This window comes from Crotalus tigris, unplaced genomic scaffold (assembly GCF_016545835.1).
Source record: "Crotalus tigris isolate CLP2741 ecotype Arizona unplaced genomic scaffold, ASM1654583v1 scf7180000017622.5263843, whole genome shotgun sequence".
Lineage (NCBI taxonomy): Eukaryota > Metazoa > Chordata > Lepidosauria > Squamata > Viperidae > Crotalus > Crotalus tigris.
This window is the reverse complement of record NW_024096517.1, coordinates 816,941-839,204: the sequence shown is the minus strand read 5'-3', so window position 1 is coordinate 839,204 and position 22,264 is coordinate 816,941. Positions and strand designations below refer to the sequence as shown.

At 38.6% G+C, this 22,264-nt stretch overlaps 1 protein-coding gene across 14 annotated transcripts in view; it reads right to left on the bottom strand.

The window, feature by feature from the left end:
• The window catches only part of PCDH11X (protocadherin 11 X-linked), a 495,127-nt gene that overhangs the window by 334,962 nt on the left and 137,901 nt on the right, over positions 1-22,264 (bottom strand). Inside the window, exon 5 of one of the 14 annotated variants that reach the window (XM_039330085.1) lies at positions 11,981-22,097. The exons of the other annotated variants lie outside the window; for them this stretch is intronic. Coding sequence (XP_039186019.1) covers positions 22,092-22,097 — 6 coding nt within the window. The 3' untranslated portion in view covers positions 11,981-22,091. Of the gene's footprint in view, positions 1-11,980; positions 22,098-22,264 lie in introns of those variants that run through there. 14 annotated transcript variants of the gene reach the window in all.

The window sequence follows — 22,264 nt, the reverse complement described above, 5'->3', positions numbered from 1 at the left end:
ACTCCAGATAGATCAATTGAATGGAGAAACATGATGGAGACTAGTCTTTTCTTGAGGACGTCACTTTGAGTCACCATGACTATAGTCAAAAATAAACCAGGAAAGAGAGGGAGGGAAATTCTTGGGAGAGTAGATAATCTTTTGGGAGATTTCAAACTTCATTGGCTGATTATGACTAAGTGAGAGGAAACCAGTCTTGTCATCAACGAAATAACCCATCGTTCTTGACAGTTCTGACATTTAAACAATCCGTGGTGAGTTGATAGATTTACTCATAAAAGCTTTGTTATTTATATTGCCAATGATTTATTTATACAGTCAACTTGGGAGAGCTACTTAACCCAGAAAAAAATGTCCCTTCTCCATCTGCTTCGGTTGGGTGGATGATCTCAAACCACCCAAACTACATTTCAAATTTTTGTCTCCGGCTATTAGATTTCCTAATGGTATCTTTCTGAGCGCTCATTACTCATTACTCTTTGTGAGTCTCTTTGTATTTCAATAAACAGGCGACGAGAGAGACAATGCCGACATTGTGGCAAACCTTAGGAAAGTCCTGCTATTGTGTTTAAAGGATTAAATTATGGCATAGGTCTTATTCCTCAACCACCAAGAAGTCCCCGGGACAATTAATTGAAAATGATTACATTTCAGCTCTGATATTATTTGGGTGAACTGGCCAACAAACCAACAAACCCCAATTAGGAAATTAAGACTAATTGCTTTAGAATGAGCCAGAAGAGTTAACCTGTTAGCCATACACTAATCACTAATTATGCATATTAAACCACGAGCAACTAATTTGCTCATTTGCTCTGTCACCTGAATTATTGTTCCTGGATCTAGTTAAATGGAACAGAACAGAACAGATCCTCCTTATTTTGCGGGAAGTCTAGTGCAATCCCCTTGAATTGACTAAACTATTGTTTATGCAGCACAATAGGGAAAGAGTTCACTCTACATGCTAAGCCAAACACAATGAAACTTTTTATTGTAAGTTCCTGAACCTTAAGTATCTCATCTCTCTCTCTTTACCCAGTAAATAAGCAACTGTAGCTCTTTTCTTGTTTTTTTTTCTTAAAACAACCAACAAGCTCAATTTAAAACAAAACAAAACAAAAATCTAGTCATGTAACAACATCCATGTTCCCCTTGATCAACAGCCTTTTCATAATTCATTCTGCCTTCCCATAATTGTCAAGAAAAGAAGTTGACTGTAATTGCTTTGAAGTTCATTTCTCTACCAGCAACTCTTAGAGCCATCCAACCTTCACTGTGCCAAAACAATAATCATGACAATACGCTTTTTAGTTTTCAATGATGGCTGAGTGATGTTATGAGGCTATTCTGTATCTCTAAGCGGAATCTAATTGCACACAAATAGAGAAACAAGTTTGCTTCCTTGAAAATAATTCCATCTTTTTCTCTTTCTTTCTTTCTTTCTTTCTTTCTTTCTTTCTTTCTTTCTTTCTTTCTTTCTTTCTTTCTTTCTTTCTTTCTTTCTTTCTTTCTTTCTCTACACCCATCCATTTCAAGCCAGTTGGTGACATCCAATAACACAATGAAGTAATTTAATGAGGAAGCAAAAATGCAAACAAACATTGGGTATAAAATACCTGACTCTGTCCAGGACTCAACAGATGTCACTGGAGAAAACTTAATCTGAAGAGGAAATAAGGGAGAAAATATGTGTCTGAGTATTTTCCCCTTACAGGACCCTTTAAGATTGCAAAATCATCTTTTCCCCACTTCTTTTCTGTTGGAATTCTTCCTTCTAGCTGTGGTTTGCTGCAGGGAAAATGTAGATGATGAAAGTGACTCATCAAAAGTTTCCCTTTTAGATTTTAAGGATTTATTCCTCACTTTTGGAACCTGACAGGTAGAATTAGAGAAGAAAATGTTTTCACGGGTAACTCTAAGAAGATATATTCAGGATTATAAAATCTCATTTTACAAAAATCCCATAAAACTCATTCACCTTCTTTAAATTTATGATAAACTGGTAACATTCAACAAAGCAATTTATCATTTCTAAAGGTTTCCAGGCCTCTGGACTACTTGCAATGGGACTGGCCTTAACTCACAATTACCAATGAGGTCAAATTCTGGAGAGACAGTTTCCTTAAGAAATGAATGATTTATCCAAATTCTTAAAGACGATTTTCATAAGATACCTGAAACAAAGATGGGCCTTCATGCTGATAACTGAATAGAATTTGGGTGTCTAGGTAGAGGAATCTGCCTTAAAGAGAGAGAAAAAAATCACCAGATAACAATAGGAAATTATTCATAATCTTTCTGACAGATCTGGGCATCCACAGTTGTGAGGGAACAGTTGGGGCAAATGTAGATAGAATGGTTTTCTTTTTTCTCTCTCTCTCTCTCTTTTCAGGGTACTCCTAGTTTTGGGGAAGATTTGTGCTGTTTTTAGTCTGATTTTGTACCCTTGAATTCCGTTGACCATTATCTGACACCAATTTAGTGCTGAACTTTAGTCAACTAAATTGATAGGACTGTGGCCAAAACATCTAGAAATTTTCAAAGCATACATGTCATAATCATGCTGCAGCAGGAAATGAAATTCAGAAAACTACACTGTATGAAGCAAAATCTTATCCCTGCTGTTAAGGGGGGAAAAAAAACACACGTTGCAAAGGGAGCCTATTTAATGGCTTTCATGCTGATAACTGAACAGAATTTGGGGGTCCAGGTAGAGGAATCTGCCTTAAAGGGGGGGGGGGAATCAGCAGATAACAATTTGCACATGTGGCCAGCATTTCTGAAGAATATGACTTACTGCGATAAACAAAGCACTCCTTTTTCTACTTTAATTATTTCCTCTGACCCTATCTCAAATTGCAAAAGTAATAGAATGTTTCTGTAATCATCAGCCTGTCAGAGAAGATTCCAGAAGAGAAAATGAATCTCGTTTGAGACAAATTATTAAGTAAAATAAAGAGCAAATATACAATAAAGTGAAAAAGGGGGGAGGGGGCGAGAGAGAAGGATGGGGGATACGGATAACAAGAAAATCTTCCCTCCAGTTACTGTGAACTGTCATCAGGTTTCTGCCTGAGGGGAGGGTGGCCCGTGCCATATTCTCTCTGCTAAATGACAGTTACTGGACTGAAATATCATTCATTTTTCAAGGCTTTTCTTCCCTCTCTTTAATAAAATGAGAAGAACGCCATTAATAGAATAGCAATAGATTTTTTTTTCCCCTCCCTTGTTTCCTTCATTTTCTCCTATAAAGGATTTGTAGCTTAATGGAGCATATCCTTGAAATGTATTTATTTGATTTGTTATCGCACTGACACCACAACTTAATTTGCTGTGCTCTTTGTGAAGATAAAGTGGAGATTTAAAGGGCAGGGTACTCTCACTAAGTCTTGGTCCTCAATGATCTCTTTGGCCACTTCTAGTTTCTGAAAAATAGTAACACCTCTCGTCTATTAGCGAGCTTTGGCTAGTGCTTGACCCCAAATTAATATGGTCTGTAGCTCACTCTGGTTTTTAATAAATCCTCTTTTTACGCCGATTGCATCTGGCTTTTTTGTGATTTGTTGTTTTCTCGGAAGAGAAAGACCATCTTAGAAGCTACATATCTAACGGCGAAGAAGCTTTCCTAAATAGAAAGTGGTCTTTTAATTAAATGAATATATAAGATCATATTGTTCAATGCACACAAATGAGAATTATTATGGCAGAAGAGTTAGTATCTATACTGAGCTGAAGACGCAGGTTTAAATCTAGTCTTGGCCATGAAAGATTGGGTTGATAAATCCATATCTCTCAGTCCGAGCTACCTCAAAGAATTATTTTGCTGGGGATAAAATAAGAGCAGATTCTTATGCAAATTGTCTCGGGCTTCTGGAGAAAAGGCAGGATATAAATATAACCAACAAATAAACGTAATTCAGTTTTCCATAATTTGTCCTCTGGCCCCAGAGTAGATTAACAGGTTCTGAGGTTTCCCTTACTTTTAAAACTTGCTATTGCTGTTGCTACTACTTACTAGCGCTGATTGCATGGTCAGCCAGATGTTCAGACTGGATTGGCAAGTTTATTCACCTACTGAATCCCTCCTCTCAAGGACCAGAGATAGACACTCGCTGTTGTCTGATGGTTTGTTGTTGTTAATTGCGAAGTCGTGTCTGACCCATTGCGACCCCATGGACAACGTTCCTCCAGGTCTTCCTGTCCTCTACCATCTTCTGGAGTCCATTTAAGTTCACCTACTGCTTCAGTGACTCCATCCAGCCATCTCATTCTCTGTCGTCCCCTTCTTCTATTGCCCTCAATCTTTCCCAGCATTAGGCCCTTCTCCAGTGAGTCCTTCCTTCTCATTAGGTGGCCAAAGTATTTGAGTTTCAACTTCAGGATCTGGCCTTCTAAAGAGCAGTCAGGGTTGATCTCTTCTAGGACTGACCGGTTTGAACACCTTGCAGTCCAAGGGACTCGCAGGAGTCTTCTCCAGCACCATAGTTCAAAGGCCTCAATTCTTTGGCGCTCAGCCTTTCTTATGGTCCAACTTTCACAGCCATACATTACAACTGGGAAAACCAGTCTGATGGTATTAAAGTTATTATTTCAGGATTAAGCCATTCCAGGTAAAGCTCTCCTTGTGCAATGGACCAACGGTAATTTTGTCAATGCCAATGGTGGGGTTGTTGTTGTTGTTGTTGTTATTATTATTATTTTACTTACAATACACTTGAAGACAAACAAAAATGGATAACTTTTTCCATTGCCCTGGAGACATGCATGGCACCTTAGAATTTTTAATCTGTTCAACATCAACCTTGAGCTAAAAATATTCTTCTCGATCAATTCCTAATCTCTCATCCACAAACTCTTCCCATTTATACCAACTTTGCACTAGAGATGGAAAATGCAAAGACGTTCTGCAGAACCTCAGAAGTGTTTTTCTTAGCCTTCTAGAACCAACTTTGAGAAACTGAGATCTAACCATTTCCCTCCATCCCTTACGCTCCTGAATTTCTGCCTTGGAAATCTCAGACTTTTGGCTCTTCAAGTCACTGTAAGCAGCCTGCAACAATACTTAATAACCATACTTTTAGTTACTGTTCAAAGTTATGAGGGCATTGAAAAAAAGTGAGTTATGACCGTTTTTCACACTTGCAACTATTGTGGCATCCTCGGGATCATGCGGTCAAAATTCAGGCACTTGGCAACTGGCTCACCAGTGTCCCAGGATTACGTGATCACTTTGTGTGACCTTCCGACAAGCAAAGTCAACGGGGAAGCCAGATTCTCTTCACAACTGTGTTACTATCTTCACAACTGCAGTGATTCGCTTAACAACTGTGGCAAGACAGGTGGTAGAATGGGGCAAAACTCACTTAACAACTGTCTCACTTTGCAACAGAAATTTGGGGCTCTATTGTAGTTATAATTTGAGGACCAGCAGTAGCCGGTATGTTGTCCAGCAGGGTAAACGTGTTGTGTGCTGCACAGACATGCAGGATGAACCACGGGAAATTCTCCAGAGGGTAGACAGTCCTAAAGTTTGAGATTTCTCTTCTACGATGTGGGGATTTTTTTCTTTGTAGGCCTCCTCCTAAATTCCAGTTCTTAATTCCATGCCTTTCAGAGTTTCCTTGAAATTTGATATTCAGGAGCATTACATATGCTCGCGATGGCTTTCCTTCACAAAAGGAAACAAAGACCGGAGCACATCTATTTAGCTGTCACCGTGCAGCTATTACCGATTCATGCATCGGATCTATCCATCATCCAAATTTTAAAAGCCAGGGGAAGAAACCTGAACGGAGAGAATACCTCTCCATTAAATCAGAACTCTTCAACTTCATCTTAATTATGAAAAGGTGACAGATACGATGTGGTTGAAAATGTAAGGAAGCTTTTGAGGGTGACAGATGGCCCCTTCCATCCCAACAGCAGAAAAGAGAGGTCTTTTTCCAACATTACCTGTCAAAGGACTCTCACTAATCTGCCGAGCTCTAATGAGACTGGCAGAGGATAAGGGGAAATGCTATTTCTCTCTTCTCTCCACCATCACTTATTCCTTCATGAATATTAGGGCTGTGCCAATCTTCAAAAGGCCATTTCACTTTGACGAAGACTCAAGGGAAACATTTCTTCAAAGAGGCTTCAAGAAACAACACCGTCCCCACATTTTTTCAGAGGGAAGCAAAGCACCCAAATTGCTTCACTTTGCTTCTCATTTGTGGGTTGCAGTTCCAATAATCATAGGGGGGGGGGGTTCTGAGCACATGCTATATATATATTCTAATTTTTGGTTGGCCAGCCTATCCTTCTTGAAGGCCACTTCTAACCAGAAACGTGTTCATTAATAGCAATGTACCAACCAAAGAACCTTTTTTATATGTGTATGTATGTGTCTTTGAGTCATTTTTCTTGACAAGATTTCAGAAGGGGTTTTGCCCATTCTTCCTTCTTAGGGCTGAGAAAGAGAGGGACTTGGTGCCTCAGCCAGGGCTAGAACTCTCAGTCTCCCAGTTTTTAAGACTGGTGCCTTAACCATCAGGCCATCCAAAGAAGAAGCAATCTCGAAACTAACCTAAACTTCAGCACCGAGTCTGTTCTACATCTTTTTCCTATGAACTCTGATACCTTTTAGCAGGATCCTAAACTCACCTGGGTCCATAATATGCCAGGGTAAACTTTCTTTGCTAAATTGTGTCATTTATACACAACAGAAGTACAAGTCAGACATTACAAGCAACAACCCTTAGTCAGGGGGAAGAGAGAAATGAATAAAAGAGCACATTTATTCTACACAGACTCTGTGTAACAATCTTGAAAATTGCTATGTTTCCACAATGACAAGAACAGAATTATTTCAAATGAGACTCTGCAGTGAAGCTGCTGAATTTAAATTTTAGCACCATCTCATTCCAAATGAGACTTGGATTCAAGATGTCTTGGATTCGATTGGAGATGAGTGGATCAGGTTAAATATAGCCTGGGACATTATTGTCTGTCGATGTCAACTCCTTCAAATGATAGATGTGGGAAACACCTGAGTGTGAGATCCAAATACACGAAAAAAAACTTACAGCCTTTGATACCACAACAGCTTCAGAATAGATCTCAAACAGGTCATCCTCAAAATGCAACCATTCATTTAGTGACCGTTCAAAATTACAACAGGACTGAAAAAAGTGATTTATGGCCATTGAGGCATCCCCACAGTCATGTGATCAAAATTGGAACACTTGGCAACTGGCTCATATTGATGACGGTTGCAGTGTCCCAGGATCATGCAATCCCCTTTTGCAACTTTCTGACAAGCAAAGTCAATGGGGAAGCCACATTCCTTTACCAATTGTCTTACTAACTTAACAACTAGAAAGATTCACTTAACAACAGTGGCAAGAAAGATAGTAGAATGGGGCAAAGCTCACTGAACAGTTGTTTCACTTGGCAACAGAAATTTTAGCCTCAATTGTGGTCTTATGTTAAGGACGTACTATCATACTACCAAAGGTAGATCTTTCTGACCTCAAACCTCAGGACAAGCCAGCTACAAGAGGGAATCACCCACCAATTGCTCAGAAGAACCTATAGAGAGGTGGTCCCCAACCCTCGGTCCATGGACCAATACCAGGCCAGGGCATGCCAGCAACCGGTCCGCATAAACAAGCAAAGCCCCATCCATGGGATGCAGGCGGAACACAAAACCACACACTCTCTAGTCCATGGAAAAACCTCTCTCCATGGAACTGATCCCTGGTGCCCAAAAGGTTGGGGATCTCTGCTACAGAGAATCTGAAGGTCAAAGTGTTTTTGACGGCTATTCAAAAGCTGCTATTGCTATAGTTGTTTCAGGGGCTAAATCCACCTCCCCCCCCCAAATGAATATGATGATCAAAGATGAAGAATTGTCCTTACTCCTGCATATATTCGTAATGGTAATACGTTCCATCAGTGTTACCCTTTTTTTTAAAAAAAAGAAAGAAAATCTGCATAACTTGTTCCATATTTTTTTCCCTTTGCTTGTTTAACATAATATAATGCTGGCTGATTCTGTGATTTATGCAATTATTCCAGTGTCTCTATTTACATTTATATGTGACTTTCCACCATAATATATAGGTATACCGCTTCTAAACAATAATGGACTTCATGATTATAGTTATCTATGCCACAACGGATTCTTTTAAGTAAATCATGTCATTTCCCTTTAGGAAAAGAAAAATAAATTTGGGTTTCTTTCACATCCTTCACTGGGAAATGGTGGGCTTGCTAAGAATTTTGCTATAACCGGCTAGAAATATCTATCCTTCATTGTTTATTCATTCCTTTTGAAATGTGTACCATTGCTTTGATCCATCGCTGGATTTTTTCCCCCTCCCAACTAGTGTTCTAGAGAAATGTGAGGCGAGATATTCAATGATATTAATCTGAATAAATGAGCACCATTTTTTTTCCCACCAGAAATGCCCTCTAAGACTTTTGACTGATGCCATATTATCATATAACATTACTCACAGGCTCTTCTGGGGAAAATGCTATTTGCCATTTGAGGAAGCCTTTTATCCCGACTTTCCAGCCCTGAATTTGAATTAAGCTTCCCCAGAGAGCATTCAGCTCATCCTTAACTTGAACCATGGATCATCACATTTAAGCCCCATGTGCTAAATAAAGAACCCAGCATCGGAACATTTGTAGTGCTGCGTGCAACTACACATTGGCGAGTGACATTTTCTATTTTTCCTGTCACCGAGGTCAGCCAACCTGCTTTCCTCATATTAAAAGAATGGGGTGATTGATTCTTCAGAGTTCAGACTGCACAAATGAACTCCATTAAATATAATTTACCATCTTCATGTTTATGCTCTCAGCACTTGCTTGCTAGAAAATCAAAGCTTAAATGGCATTTTTCATCAGGATTTCGTCTTAATAAAAACGTTTTCCCTCTTTTTTCTCTCTTTCTTTTTTTGTTTCTTGCTGCCAGATGCATTTGATATACGTTGTGTTTTGTTACAATCTTGACACTTTGAACTTCATCAGACTTTGACAGTAACTCTTCATCTTAATAAGACAAAAACAAAGGTGCTGGACGTTCATCCTTACAGACATTTATAGCATAACTTTGATTTATTCTGGGATTATTCTCTACCCGCCACTCCATTTACCCAGAGAAAAAATGTATTTGATTTAAGAAGATGAAAAACACAACAAAATAGTTGCAATCCATCAGAGTTTCCTGTTTTTTTTTTTTTTTCTTAACAAGAGATCAGATCTCATCCTCTCCTTGTGATTAATCACACTAAAATAACCCCATTCCAGGTTAACAGGTAATCTTCAATTTACGACAACAATTGAGGCCCAAAATTTGTTAGAATTGTTAAGCGAGACATTTGTTAAGTGGATTTTGCCCTATTTTATGACCTTTCTTGCCTCCACTGCTAAGTTGATAAGTTAGTAACCCAGTTGTGAAGTGAATCTGGCTTCCCCATTGAGTTTGCTTGTCAGAAGATCTTGGGACACAGAAACGGTCGTAAATATGAATCAGTTGCCAAGCATCCAAATTTTGATCACATGATCCTGGGGAATGCCAGAAAGGTCGTAACTGTGAAAAATGGTCATAACTCCCTTTTTTTCAGTGCGGTTGTAACTTTGCACCGTCACTAAATGAAATGTTGTCTGCATTTAAATTTTGTTTCTCTAAAGGCTTTTTGCTCATCAGCAAAGGACACCAGTGAATACAAATAAACAACCAATCAGGAGAGCCTGGGGAAAAAAAAATCACAGTACAATAATTGTAAATGTCCAACATGACAATGCTTTATAATAATGTTGCCTTACTTCTAATTATAGCTAACTGATGGATGGGTTCACACAGGGAACCCATCCATCAGTTCTTATTAAAGTCTGCCCAATGTTACTGGAAGGATATTCATCCTGTTAGACAAAAATGACAAATTTTAATGAGCTTTATCTCCTACAAAGTACATTTACCACTCCGGTAGCATTGGGGTTACCTCTTCCCCCTCCCATGACGATGCCAAAGGCTGTGGATGTTACTCTTGAAACTTGAGCTAAATGCACGATAAATCTGAGGCCGGCCTCAGTTAGACATTGGACAGACACATTCAAGTTATTAGGCAGATTAAAAATGTAATAAATCAGGAAGAGGAACCTTTCTCTTAATTTGGTACCGCTTCAAGCTGCTTTTTGCTCTGTGAGAAAAACAAATAAATAAATAAATAAATAAAGCGCCAGGCCTCAGTAGATGATAGGAACTTGGTTTTTTATCTAACTTTTCACATTCAGTTTGAGTAAGGACCTCGCTTTGAACTTGTTCCAAAGTGGAAAAGAGGTTGAATAGAGGTAGTGCTTGACTTAACAATCATTCCTTTAGTGACCGTTCAAAACTAAAATGCTGGAAAAAGTGCCTTGTGACTGGTCCTTGTACTTATGACCATCATAACGTCCCCAGGGTCATGTGATCAAAATTTGGGTGCTTGGCAACCAGCCATTTTTGAAGGTTTCAGCACCCCGAGGTCACGTGATCACAATTTGTGACTTTCCTAGCTGTATTCTGGCCAGCAGAGACATTGGGAGAAGTTGGATTTGATCAACAATTACATGATTCGTGTAACATCTATGGTGATTAGCAAAAAAAAAGGTTGTTTTCAGACATGACTCATTGAGCAACAGCTATTCTGGTTTCAGTTGGTCATAATTTGTGGGCTTCCTGGAAATTCTGACTGGGGAGGGCTTGTGAATTATTCAATTCAATGAAAGGTTTGATTTGAATGGCTTGTCTTTCATGGAACAATCCCCTATCCAAGGATGCTTTGGCTTCCAATGTTTGTCATGCAAGACATCAGGAAGTGGATTCTTCCCCAGGACTTTCAGTAGCAGGAAGCTTGTAGCAAACTAGCTGAGCCACCTAATGCGAAATTTGCAACTTTTGATTGGCCCAAAGTCACCCTAAGGGAGGACTAGAACTCACCGTCTCCTGGTGATTGGCCCAAAGTCATTCAGCTGGCTTTCGTGTCCAAGATAGGACTAGAACTCATTGTCTCATTGATATCTAACCTGCTGCTTTAACCACTAGATCAGTGGTTCTCAACCTTTTTAATGCCGCGACCCCCAACCGGTCGTAAGTCGAGGACTACTCAACTGGTGCAGCACCGTTTGCAGAATGGGACTTTTGGTGGGCTCAGCAGGGCAGAGACAGCCTGGACAATTCCTATTGGCTTTTGAAAGCCAATAGAATTAGACTCTATTCAAGAGAGTCTATTCTATTGGCTTTCAAAAGCCAATAGAATAAAAGGGAGTAGCACAGCTAAGGAAAAGGGGGGAAAAATGGCGGACTGCGTTGTTTGGCGACCCCCATGAAATGGTCGTTCAACCCCAAATGGGGTCCCGACCCACAGGTTGAGAACCACTGCACTAGATCAAAGTGGTTTCTAAAGTTTTCTAAAGTTTCACCAGGAGAGCAACATCACTGATAACTTGTTAAAAACAGGCTTTTGCTGGAACTTGGAAGTTTGTATATAACAAACTTTTCATGACTTACTTCCACATAGTACTTACAATTTATCAGAAATGTATTCACAAATCAAATTTCTTTATAGGCAACATGCATTCGTCTTTCTAGCTGGCTGTCCATTAATTCTAGCAAGAAAATCTCTGCCTTCATCTGAATGTTGATCTTTAAAATTCTTCATATAATTGTATGTAGTTGAATTCAAAAATCTCTAGCTATTTTTACAAATCCACCTGCATGACACATTTGCTTCTTAAAAAGATCTTGTTTTCCATCCATATTTCCTTTCATTCTTTCTTTTTTGTTTCGTGTGACTTTGTGCAGCACAAAGTGTCTGCAGGAACTCCCTAGCGAGATCCCAAATTTGCTGTAGCTTTTACGGTGGTCATTGTTGAATGAGTCTGGAAATTTCCAGAAGTGATTTTTATGAGGCGTGTGTAGGATGGAGGCACAAGACAGAGGCAGGAGGAAGATGGTAATTTAGATTTATTGTTGAGAAAAAGACTATAATTTTTGAGGCATTAGAAGAAATGGAAAAATTGCTTGCACTGCTAGAGAGGTGTGGACTGCAATTCAGAGACTATAAAGGCACTCAAGTCAAAAACCATTTCTCTTTATTGATGCATTGTAATTATCTTCAGATCCTGTCTATAAGGAAGCAACGAAGAGTTTTTAAAAATATTTGTATGCACAAATGCACAGAGGCATCCTTGTTGATACGTGTTTATTGAATCAGCTTCTAGAACAGACAGGTTTAAATGCCATATAGTAATCCCAGATTGAAAATGGGCCAAAGATCAACAGGTGCAGCTCTTTCTGCGGAACACAATCATCCAAACATCACTCACACCCATGCTAAGGAAATCAAGCAAGAGGTTCCGCATTAGATGTCTGAACTAAAAATATTGCTGGAGGAGAAATAATCTTGAGAGCTTTAGAGAAGTAGGGGTGTTACACTGGTGGCTTGCGGGCCGGATGCATCACGCACAGCCCACGCCCACCCCAGCTCCACAAAGCCACAAAATGTCAAGATACTTCATGTCACGTGATGCGATCGAGTTTGACACCCGTGCAGTAGAGATTTTTGCAACGTCAAAAGATGTGAACACAAACAATAGTAACACCCATTCTTGTTGTAGGGCAACAATTCTGCAAAATTATTCTAACCCTCAAGGGGGCACACTGGCATAGGGGCTGTGCTGATACTGATGTATGTATGTATATAATGTAAGTAACTCACTTACTTGATTTTTGATTTGATTTTTTTATTCTATATTTTGGAAGTCATTTCAGTGTTGATGCTCCCTAAAATTTGACCTTATTGACAATAAGAATCAACAGGAGCACACAGAGGAAAATTGGGGAAAGATTTGATCACACTGCCATAGCTGACAATCTTTGACCACCCTTCCCCCACCCTCAGGAATGTCCACGTAAATTGGGAGAAAAAAACATTTTTAAATAAGTTTCATTATAAAATTATAAGGAAATTTTATTTCCTTGGAACAGGACATGTAACCTCATCTGCAAGAGATATATATTTCAAGCTCTCTGATGCCTTTTAAAATGTTTCATGGCTGAAGTCTCGGTAGCATTTGAAACATGGCAAACAAGTCTAACACAAAGGTTAAAAGCAGTTAACCGAGGAACCACAAAATCTTTCCCAGTGGATAATCTGCTGGATTCCATCTCCTTTTCAAAATCCATGTTGCCATTTGTTAATTCTGAACTGATTTTTTTTTTCCTTATAAGAGGATTGTAAGGACAGATGCTGGAATTTTGTAAACAACTAAGCGCATATTCATCTCTGCCAAGTTAGTGTTTTAAAGCCAAATAACTGTAACCAATCTATCATTCTTGGTTGCTAAATGCTTTTTAATAATTGGGCTGCCATATATGATAGACATAACATTTCGGAGGATTTGTGTGTACATTTCCTGCCGTATATCCAAGGAAACTCTCTTATATACTGATATTAACTGCGTTACTTTTTTTTTCTTTATTTCTTCCATAACTAAGCTTCCCTATAAAAAAATAATATCTTTAAATGTAAACATCTTTGGTGCAATCCTCACTTGGCTGCAATTCCTGAATTTCATTCTAGAATGCAAAATTCATCTGTGATTTGATGAAAGATATATATATAACTCTGATCGTCTTAGGAATAATTGATGTATCTGTTAAGAACAACTATTGCTACTGTCCCAAAGAAGCTTTTTCAAAAAGTAACTGGACTTTCTTTGTTTTTCCTTGAAGACATTTCACTTCCCATCCAAGAAGCTTCTTCAGAACTGAGAAGCAAAACATCTTCAAGGAAAAATCTTTTGAAAAAGGATGTTCCTTTGGAACAACCATGACCTAGATGACTGAGAATCTACATACACAAATAATGTTACTGTTCTGATAAGATTTTAGGGGTAAAAAGGACAAAAAACAATCAAGCAAGCTCATTAAGCTTTGGGTGAACATGTGAAATCCATAATTTCCACAACTATGTTTGTAAACTGTCCCATCATAGACGTCCATCTACTATTTATTTTCACACCCTGGGATTCTTTAATCTTATACTAGATGTTGTTGTGCATTTTTTTCCCCCAAAGATTCTAGAGACTTCCACATATTTGTTCGTTGAAACCAAGTATTGTTCTTGCTCAAGCTCAAAATGTGAAAATGGGTACCTTCCTTTTAATATATTGCTGACCCTAAACCCCCCCCCCAAAAAAAACAAAACCTGAAGAAAAATACAGGTAACATACAAATACATGCAACAAAGAATTAGTGGCAGCTTTTGACCAAGAAAGTCATAAATATTTAAAAACAGTCTGCCCTTTTCATCAGAAAGGGCAATAAGCACTTGAAAACCATATTTACAGTCTTCCATCTTCTGTCACGGTGTCCCTGTTGCAGACGGATTTCCATCTTTCAGTTCTAACTTGTGCACTTTAAGTCTTCACACCCTGACCCTCCCATCAAGTAGTAAAATAAATAAATAATGGTGACATTTACCCAACAGGCCAGCGGACATTTGTTTTAGATGGCAGAAACTCACAGCTTACTTGTTCTTCTGAGCTGTTAGAATTCAGTTTTGAATGACCAGGGATTGGATCCACTAAAATCTGACTTCCTATTAACTGGCATTATTCACACGGGAAAAAGTTAAGACAACACAATTCTCAACATTGAGGGCGAAGCTGTCTTGAATTTTGAGAGCAGGGAAGCAGAGTATATTTACTTCTTGGAACAGAGACTTAACTAAACCAAATGCCAAAATTTCTATAATGGAGTTTTATGATCATCTTCAGTGATCAATTTGGGACATTAGACTGCCTATTACAGGCTTACGAATACTGTCTTCTATCTCCAACTTTTGTTTTCCAGTCCATTTTCTACAAAGAACTATGCCTTGAAGCATTTGAGAAGGCATTCAGAAAAAAAACATTTGGCTTCTGACTTCCGACGTTCATTTCAGGGGAAAAAATCAAAAAGAAAGGCTTTGCTTAATGGTTACCCTCTTCTTTAATCACACTGAAAAATCTCCACTCTAAAGTATACTTAACAATTTATTCTGAAAGTATCCACAAGGATGCATGATGCAGCGTTTTCATTTAATTTTGTGCTTTGTGCACAAATGTTTAACCTTTGGCAACTGCAGAGAGAAATAGGGCCAGAGAGATGGGAGGTTAAGAAATATGAAACATGGATGGATGAATGGATGAATGGATGGATGGGGACACATTCCAGTATGATATTTGCAGAGTTTCTGGTAATCCAGAGTTTCTCAGCTTTAGCAAACTCCAAATGTCTGAACTTCAAGTCCCAGAAATTCTCAAAATGTCCCTGGTGGAGTAGATGACCCTCTTTTAGGTAAAATCAACAGATTACCACTAACTGAGTTTCCTAATTAATAAGATAAAGGAGCAGATTCTCTCCCATCACCACCCAACGAAAGAACATCTTCCATTTGATTACCTGGCAAGGAAGCCATAAGGGGTATTATTCTCCAGCCTTTATCATGAGGATTCATGGGTCAATGGAGGAACTTCAAAAAGAGGTTAATTGATGGGTTCAGTTTAGCTTTAAACAGGCCCTACTTCGCTTTCTCCCAGCCAACAGCAACATGAAAATAACTCACTGAAGTAGCATTATCCCTTTCTTCTCTTGCGATTAAGAGGAAGACCAACATTGATCCCATGAAAATTGGCCCACTCTAGATGGAAAAACAGTAAAAACCATTGCCACAACAAAGACTTAGCAAATCCTGGCTGACCTACATAGCTGGTCTACTGATTAAGAGAAAGAGAGTGCAATTCATTCGTGTCATGGGTACCTCTGAGAAAAACGTGGTATCTGAGCTTAATGCCTTACCATGCTTAATGATAGGCTTGCTATGTTTCCCACATCAGCAAAATTGGTTTTCTTTTTTTCAAAATCTGGAAGAAAAGCATTGCTTAAAAAGCAGGGCAAGCCACTTTGTTTAGTTCTTCAAGCTTCCTGCTGAACTAGCAGAGACTGTTCTCTGCCAAATGATACCAAATGCCCATGTATTGCTAATATTCCATACCCAAGAACAGAAGATTGCTTTCCACAGCTGCTCATTTCTCCGAGAATGAGTGTAGTAGCTGTATCAAACTGAGTCCTTGTTCAAAGCAGAAAATTGCATTTCTCCAAGGTCCAGCCTGAGAAAATAGCTGTTTACTAGGGTTATGAAAATCTTGAGTGTACAAGGTTTTTGATGGAGCCAACCCTTCAAAATGCTTTTCTGAAATGAAGCAACGGTCCACCCCCCAATCAGAAAGAGTATCTCCATCTCCTGCACTCATTTATTGATAGAAGTTACAGAACTGCCGACTGAGGAAAATGCACTCCATCTCAAGAAAACGTCAAGGCATAATGCTACATTTTCTGTGAGATGTCTTAGAGATAGGGCATAAGGTGCCTCCAGAAGGATAAATATCTCATTAAGACCAGCTGCCTATGATGTGTATGCCCTGCTGCTCCCACCTATGGGTATTGAGTAGACAGACACTCAATGGACAGACCTGTAAACTTCTGAAGACATCAAAATGTGGAATATTACTGCTAAGTGACATACTAATTCCATGTTTGATCATGGCACTCAGTCCCTGGGGATTAAACACGTAATGGTGAAGAACAAATACCAGAAAAGATTTGCCAATACTAGAAAAAGAATTACAGAATAACAGAGTTGGAAAAGACCTTGGAGTTCTTCTAGTCCAACTGCCTGCTCAAGAAGGAAGCCCTATACCCTTTTAGACAAATGGTTGTCCAATCGCTTCTTTAAAATCTCCAGTGTTGGAGCATCCACAGCTTCTGGAGGCAAGTTGTTCCACTGATCAATTGTTCTAACAGGAAATCTAAGCCTTAACTCCCCAAGCTAACCATGCAATTCATTAAGGTTTTCCTTTAAGCATTTTAAAACCTGTGCCCTCCCCAATCTCCAAAAAAGACCCCAAAAATGTTTTTTTAAGGCCCATGTTCTCAAATAGTTTTGTGAAATCCGAAGCTTACACGAAGGGAGGAAAATGTTGACTTTCTTTGCGATTCACAAAAGTACATTAAAGCTTTAGGAAGTGAATACTTTGTGGGATGCCACAATGCCACATGCTCTGGCTGATAGTTACATGATCAAAAAATAAGTAATCTATATTCCTCTTGACTTCTGTGCATCTTCACTTCCTCAGTGAATTGTGCCTTAGTGCAAGATAGTAGCTGTTGCTTTGATGAATGCTCTTGGGAAGACCCACTTATTAGAACCAAGTCAGTAAATATGACAAAAAGGTATAACAATACTTAAGGCATCTGTCTTCACCTAACAATTGACAAAGTGACAGGTGATATATAGGGAAATACATGGGGAAAATATTAGTACGATCTTCTGGTCTGTCTATCAATGCAAACTTCCTTACTTCTTTTTTTTTTTTTAACAAATAATGCACATCTATTCAACTTTTTAATTTATTTTAGACAGCATATATTTTTGGCAACAGATTTATATATGGGCTATTTGTCCGTACTACTACTACTACTTAAGATCCAGATCCAATAGCTAAATTTCTAGTGATATTCTCATCCTCATGTCAACAAGGAAAGGTGCAAATTTAATACCAAGGCAAAGCCGAATGCTGGAAAGATAGCTTTCCTGAACTCAATCTTCTTCAAAGTCAGGTAAAACACATAAGTTCATCACCTGGACCATCAAGAAGCATTAGCTGCTTGAAGTGATATAAAATATAGGCTCAGTTGACACATAATACAAATCCTGGATTTAAAAAAACAACAACAGGACTTGTCAAATAAGCTATTGCACTCAGCTGCAGATGTCAGCCTGAACCGAACTATGGTTTGAACTGATTAGAGTACCACAAGATTTGGTTCAGGGCCTGGTATTCAACTTATTGGATAAAGATGTAGAACAAAAGAATGTTTTATTTTCCAATGACACAAGATTGATAATATTCTAGGAGAGAGAAACAATCATTTTCGAAGACTGGGAAAAAATGTGCTAAAGATGACACAAGAAAATGTGATAGAGACTAAAGCAAAGCTTTTTCCTTAGACCAAATATATCAAATGCATAGAATGGATGGGGGGGGGACTCCTCTACTATAGACAGAATTGCAATAAGGGAGACAATTTGAGAGGGGGCACTATATGCTGAGCTTGTCAGCTAGAAAGCTGACAGCCCGGGTTTAAGATCTGACCACCATGTGACGGGATGAGCTCCTGTTCCTCGCCTCAGCTCCTGCCCAGTTAGCAGTACAAAAGCATGCAAATGTGAGTAGATAAATAGGTACCACTTTGGTGGAAAGGTAACAGCATTGTATATGCCTTGGTATATAGTCATACTGGCCACATGACCACAGAAGCACCTTCAGACAATGCTGGCTTTCTCAGCTTTAGAGTTGGACACAACTTTTATTCAACTTGAACTCTTCATTCCTGACAGCATTGTACTATACATATTTCAACAGTCCAAATGAATGATAGTTGAGTCAAAGAATTTATTTCCCACTTTATAGCTCTCCTTCATTTGGGAGATGCCTCCCTCCCTACCAGTTGCCCTATTTTATTGTTTCCAGCCACTTCTTAAAATCATAGTAATTGAATTAAAGTTTTAAGCATGTACTACATTCTGTTGTCTTGCCCATCTGGACTGCCTCACATCACTTGATCCTCATGGGGATGAATTTCATTTACTTTACATTTTTAATACAAGCTCAACTCATTTACACATTCCAAAGCAATAAGGTAAGATAATTATTCTTCAGTTTTCACACTAATTTTGTGATGCAGTTCTACAGTTAAAAATCGCCGTACAAAAATGTGCATGTTGAGGGGGAAAAAAACCTACAGGTGTGAATTAAAGAAAACCGTGTACAATGGGGGGAAAGGGTCTACAACAGAACACTTTGGAAATAAAATGTGCATCAATTTTCATGCAGAACCTTGGAGAAAACAACACATTACTAACAGATTTGAAAACAGAACAGAATTCCCTGGTGCTTGAAAACATGTGATTATCCCAGAAAATGACAGATTCGTCTGCATCTCTTGGAATCTGATCCAATCTGAGCATTATCCAGATGTGCAGAGATCAACTGGGCATGGCTGAAAATTCTAGGAGTTGAAATGCTCACATCTGGAACTCAGGCAGGCTGGACAAAGGTGTTTCAAAATAATTGTTGTATTGAACAGCAAGTTTCAGAACAAAATATCTGCACTGAATTAGGAAAGAGGGAAGAAATGTTGTTTCTTTGTTCTGTATGTATCTCTATTTTGAAAAGGTGTGTCCTTACAACCAGTTGTTTCTTTCAGTTAGGATCCTGTTATATATAATTTGTATAATTTATTATAGTATACAAACCAGAGAACCACGTAACCATTTCCCATCAGAAGAATTCAATAGTCAATATTGGGTGGGAATTTGCACTAAAGTCTAGTTTACAATCTACAGCTGGACGAGAGAGGAAGTGGAATACAGCAAATTCAGCTTTAAAGTGTGGTTACATTAGATACTGAGTTTTTAATTAAATATAAAGGCTAGTGCGTGCAAGTGTTTTTATTCAGACATACCAAAGCTCAAGATCCTCCTTGGGAACTGTATACTGTGGTGGTATCAACAGACCGCCCCACCCCCTTTTGGGGCCACGGAACATGGCCATGGACTCCCAAGATTTAAATCATTTCTTCAAACCTTCGCAGAACCCCCTGACATCCTGAGCTTCCCAAGGGTCCACAGACCACAGGTTGAAAACCACTGGTGTACTGAATTCCAGTGAGTATACGAAGCTTCTATGCCCATCATGGACTTCCAGCTCATTTTCCTCCCCCCCCCTCTTTTTTTTTTTTTTTAAGGAAGAACTGAACTTGAGGAAGCATCTCTACATTGACTGCATTAAGCTTAAGATAGGCACTCTTAATAGTGTGGTTTGGAAAAGGAATGAGAGTCATTAGTGTTCACTATACATTACACTGTCTGAAGGTTCCATGAATTTCTTAAGAATTCCAGACAAAGACATGGAGAATACATGGAATGAAAACTCCTGTGTGTGTCTAAGTGTGTGTTTATGTGTTTATTTTTGTGTTTGTTTTTGTGTGTGTGTTTCTGCTTGCCTGGTACACATATAGTAACAGAATGTGCAAAATAGATTTCTTTTTGTGGCAGTCAAATACGAAGTATTCAGTTAGGGGACAGTGCTCTTTTTCATGTAATGAATTTTTCTAATAGCACCCCTATAATAATAGTTTTTTAAAAAATAAAATAAAATAAAAATAGCCCCCTTTTATGCCGTTTTTTTCTCTTTAAAAGAAAAGAAGAACAAGCTTGCAGAGTTTCTGTCCAATAAATCCTACAGGAAGAACATCTATTTGTTCCTGTTTGTTTCTTTTTTCCCCCATGTGGGCCTTTGCTCGTTAAATTGTATAAGAAAGGCAAGATTGTTAGATACAGTGTACAATATTCTATTTCTTATTGCCTGAAAGATGGGACAAGGAAACATACTAACGCAACTGGACCAGACATAGAAGTGTACATTCTCAATATATGATAAACACCAATCAAGAATAGTCATTTTTTCTCCATTGTTAACAGCCTTACGTTGCATTAAAAGCAAGTGTTTTTTTATATATATAAATATTCGAGAACTGGAATTCAGTGTATATTGTACCAATGGAGGTTCCCTTTAAAATATTAACTTCACCCTAAGCAATTAACATCACATCACGGGTGGATATCCTGCACCCCGCTTTGTACGCACAAATCTCTAGTCTGTACTATCACGTTCCTCCTATATTTGTTCTATTCTCTGCTTGTAGAAGGAAGAGAGTCAATTTTCTCCAAAAACCAGAAGGAATTTAGTAGTACCTTCACACAATGAGAGCAGCCGCTCACGAAAGCTTACTTATTATTTATTACATTGATTTCTACACCAGCTGATCTTGTGAATGCAACTCGAAGGAGCTAACTTTAAAAAAAAAATAGCAAAAGATTTTTCTTTTTTAAAAAGTTGAGGATAAACCCAGACCAAATCAACAGGCCAGTTAATTTCCTGACTCCTTCCCCTCCTCACATCAAGGTCTCCAATGTTTTATGAAAGATCAGAAGCATCAGGACCAATAGGTATGCCTTATTTATAAACCTATTAAAAGGTGCTATCAGACTCTTCCTGATTGAGGATGGGCGACATTGTAAATTTCTCTTCTTAAAAGTTTAGCTTGCATTAACTTTTAAGAAACTTCTAACTGGAAACTGTCTTTTCCCCTCTCATACAATATAGTCAAAATGGGTGAGAAAGTAGCTTCTCATCCTGCTAAGAAGATCACCAATATTGAAATGAACTAAGTTTGCAAATCAAAACAAAAGAACAACCCAAGCACCCTGGATTTGGCTACTCTGATAGTAGTGACCATGTCTTCCTACGAAATACTCCAAAAATAAATAACATTTTCCCCCCCACTGTGAAGCACACAAAGCTTTTGTCGAGAAATGCAGGGAGTATAAAGAATTTGACCACTGTCTGTTTCAAGTGTATATGCATAACAGTTATTGCTCTTTTTTTTTCAATATGAATAAAGACTGGGAAGAACGGACCACAGGTATTGTGAACATAAATAAATTAAGGGAATGAATCAATTAAAAACAATGCAGCTAGAAGCAACAGAAAAGAATGAAAGGTGTATCTCACAGTTCACCACCATTCACATAGAGTAGTGGTCGATGATAACAATTTCCCCCTCCTTTTCTTTCATCATAAAAACAACATTATAGAACAGCTAAAGCACAATGTTCTAAAGTCTCTTGGTCTTTTTTTTTTTTTTCCTTTCCTTTCCTTTGCATTCCTTCCAATTGTTAGGTATCCTGGCCCTGAATACCTTTGAGTAGGGCAGCTTGAACAGTTCAACGCCACTTCGAAAACCCTCTGGAGATCAGACGATAAAATTCTTCAGCAATCAGGGAGGGAAGACAAAGGGCTTTCTCGTGCTATGCCCATATTTCCATGTTTGCTGGCTTAACATCATTGTGTACGACTTCGGTACTTAACAGTTGATGCGAAGACGTTCAGAGCTGGCAAACAGAGAAACAGCATGAGAATAGCCCTGGCCTTAACCAACCCATCTCCCTCTCATTATTTTAAATATTGACTTATGGAATATCAGCTGCCAGGAGACCTGGTCCTACAATTAGATAGTATGAGCTATCTGGCAATTATCAAGCAACAAGAAAAAATCAAT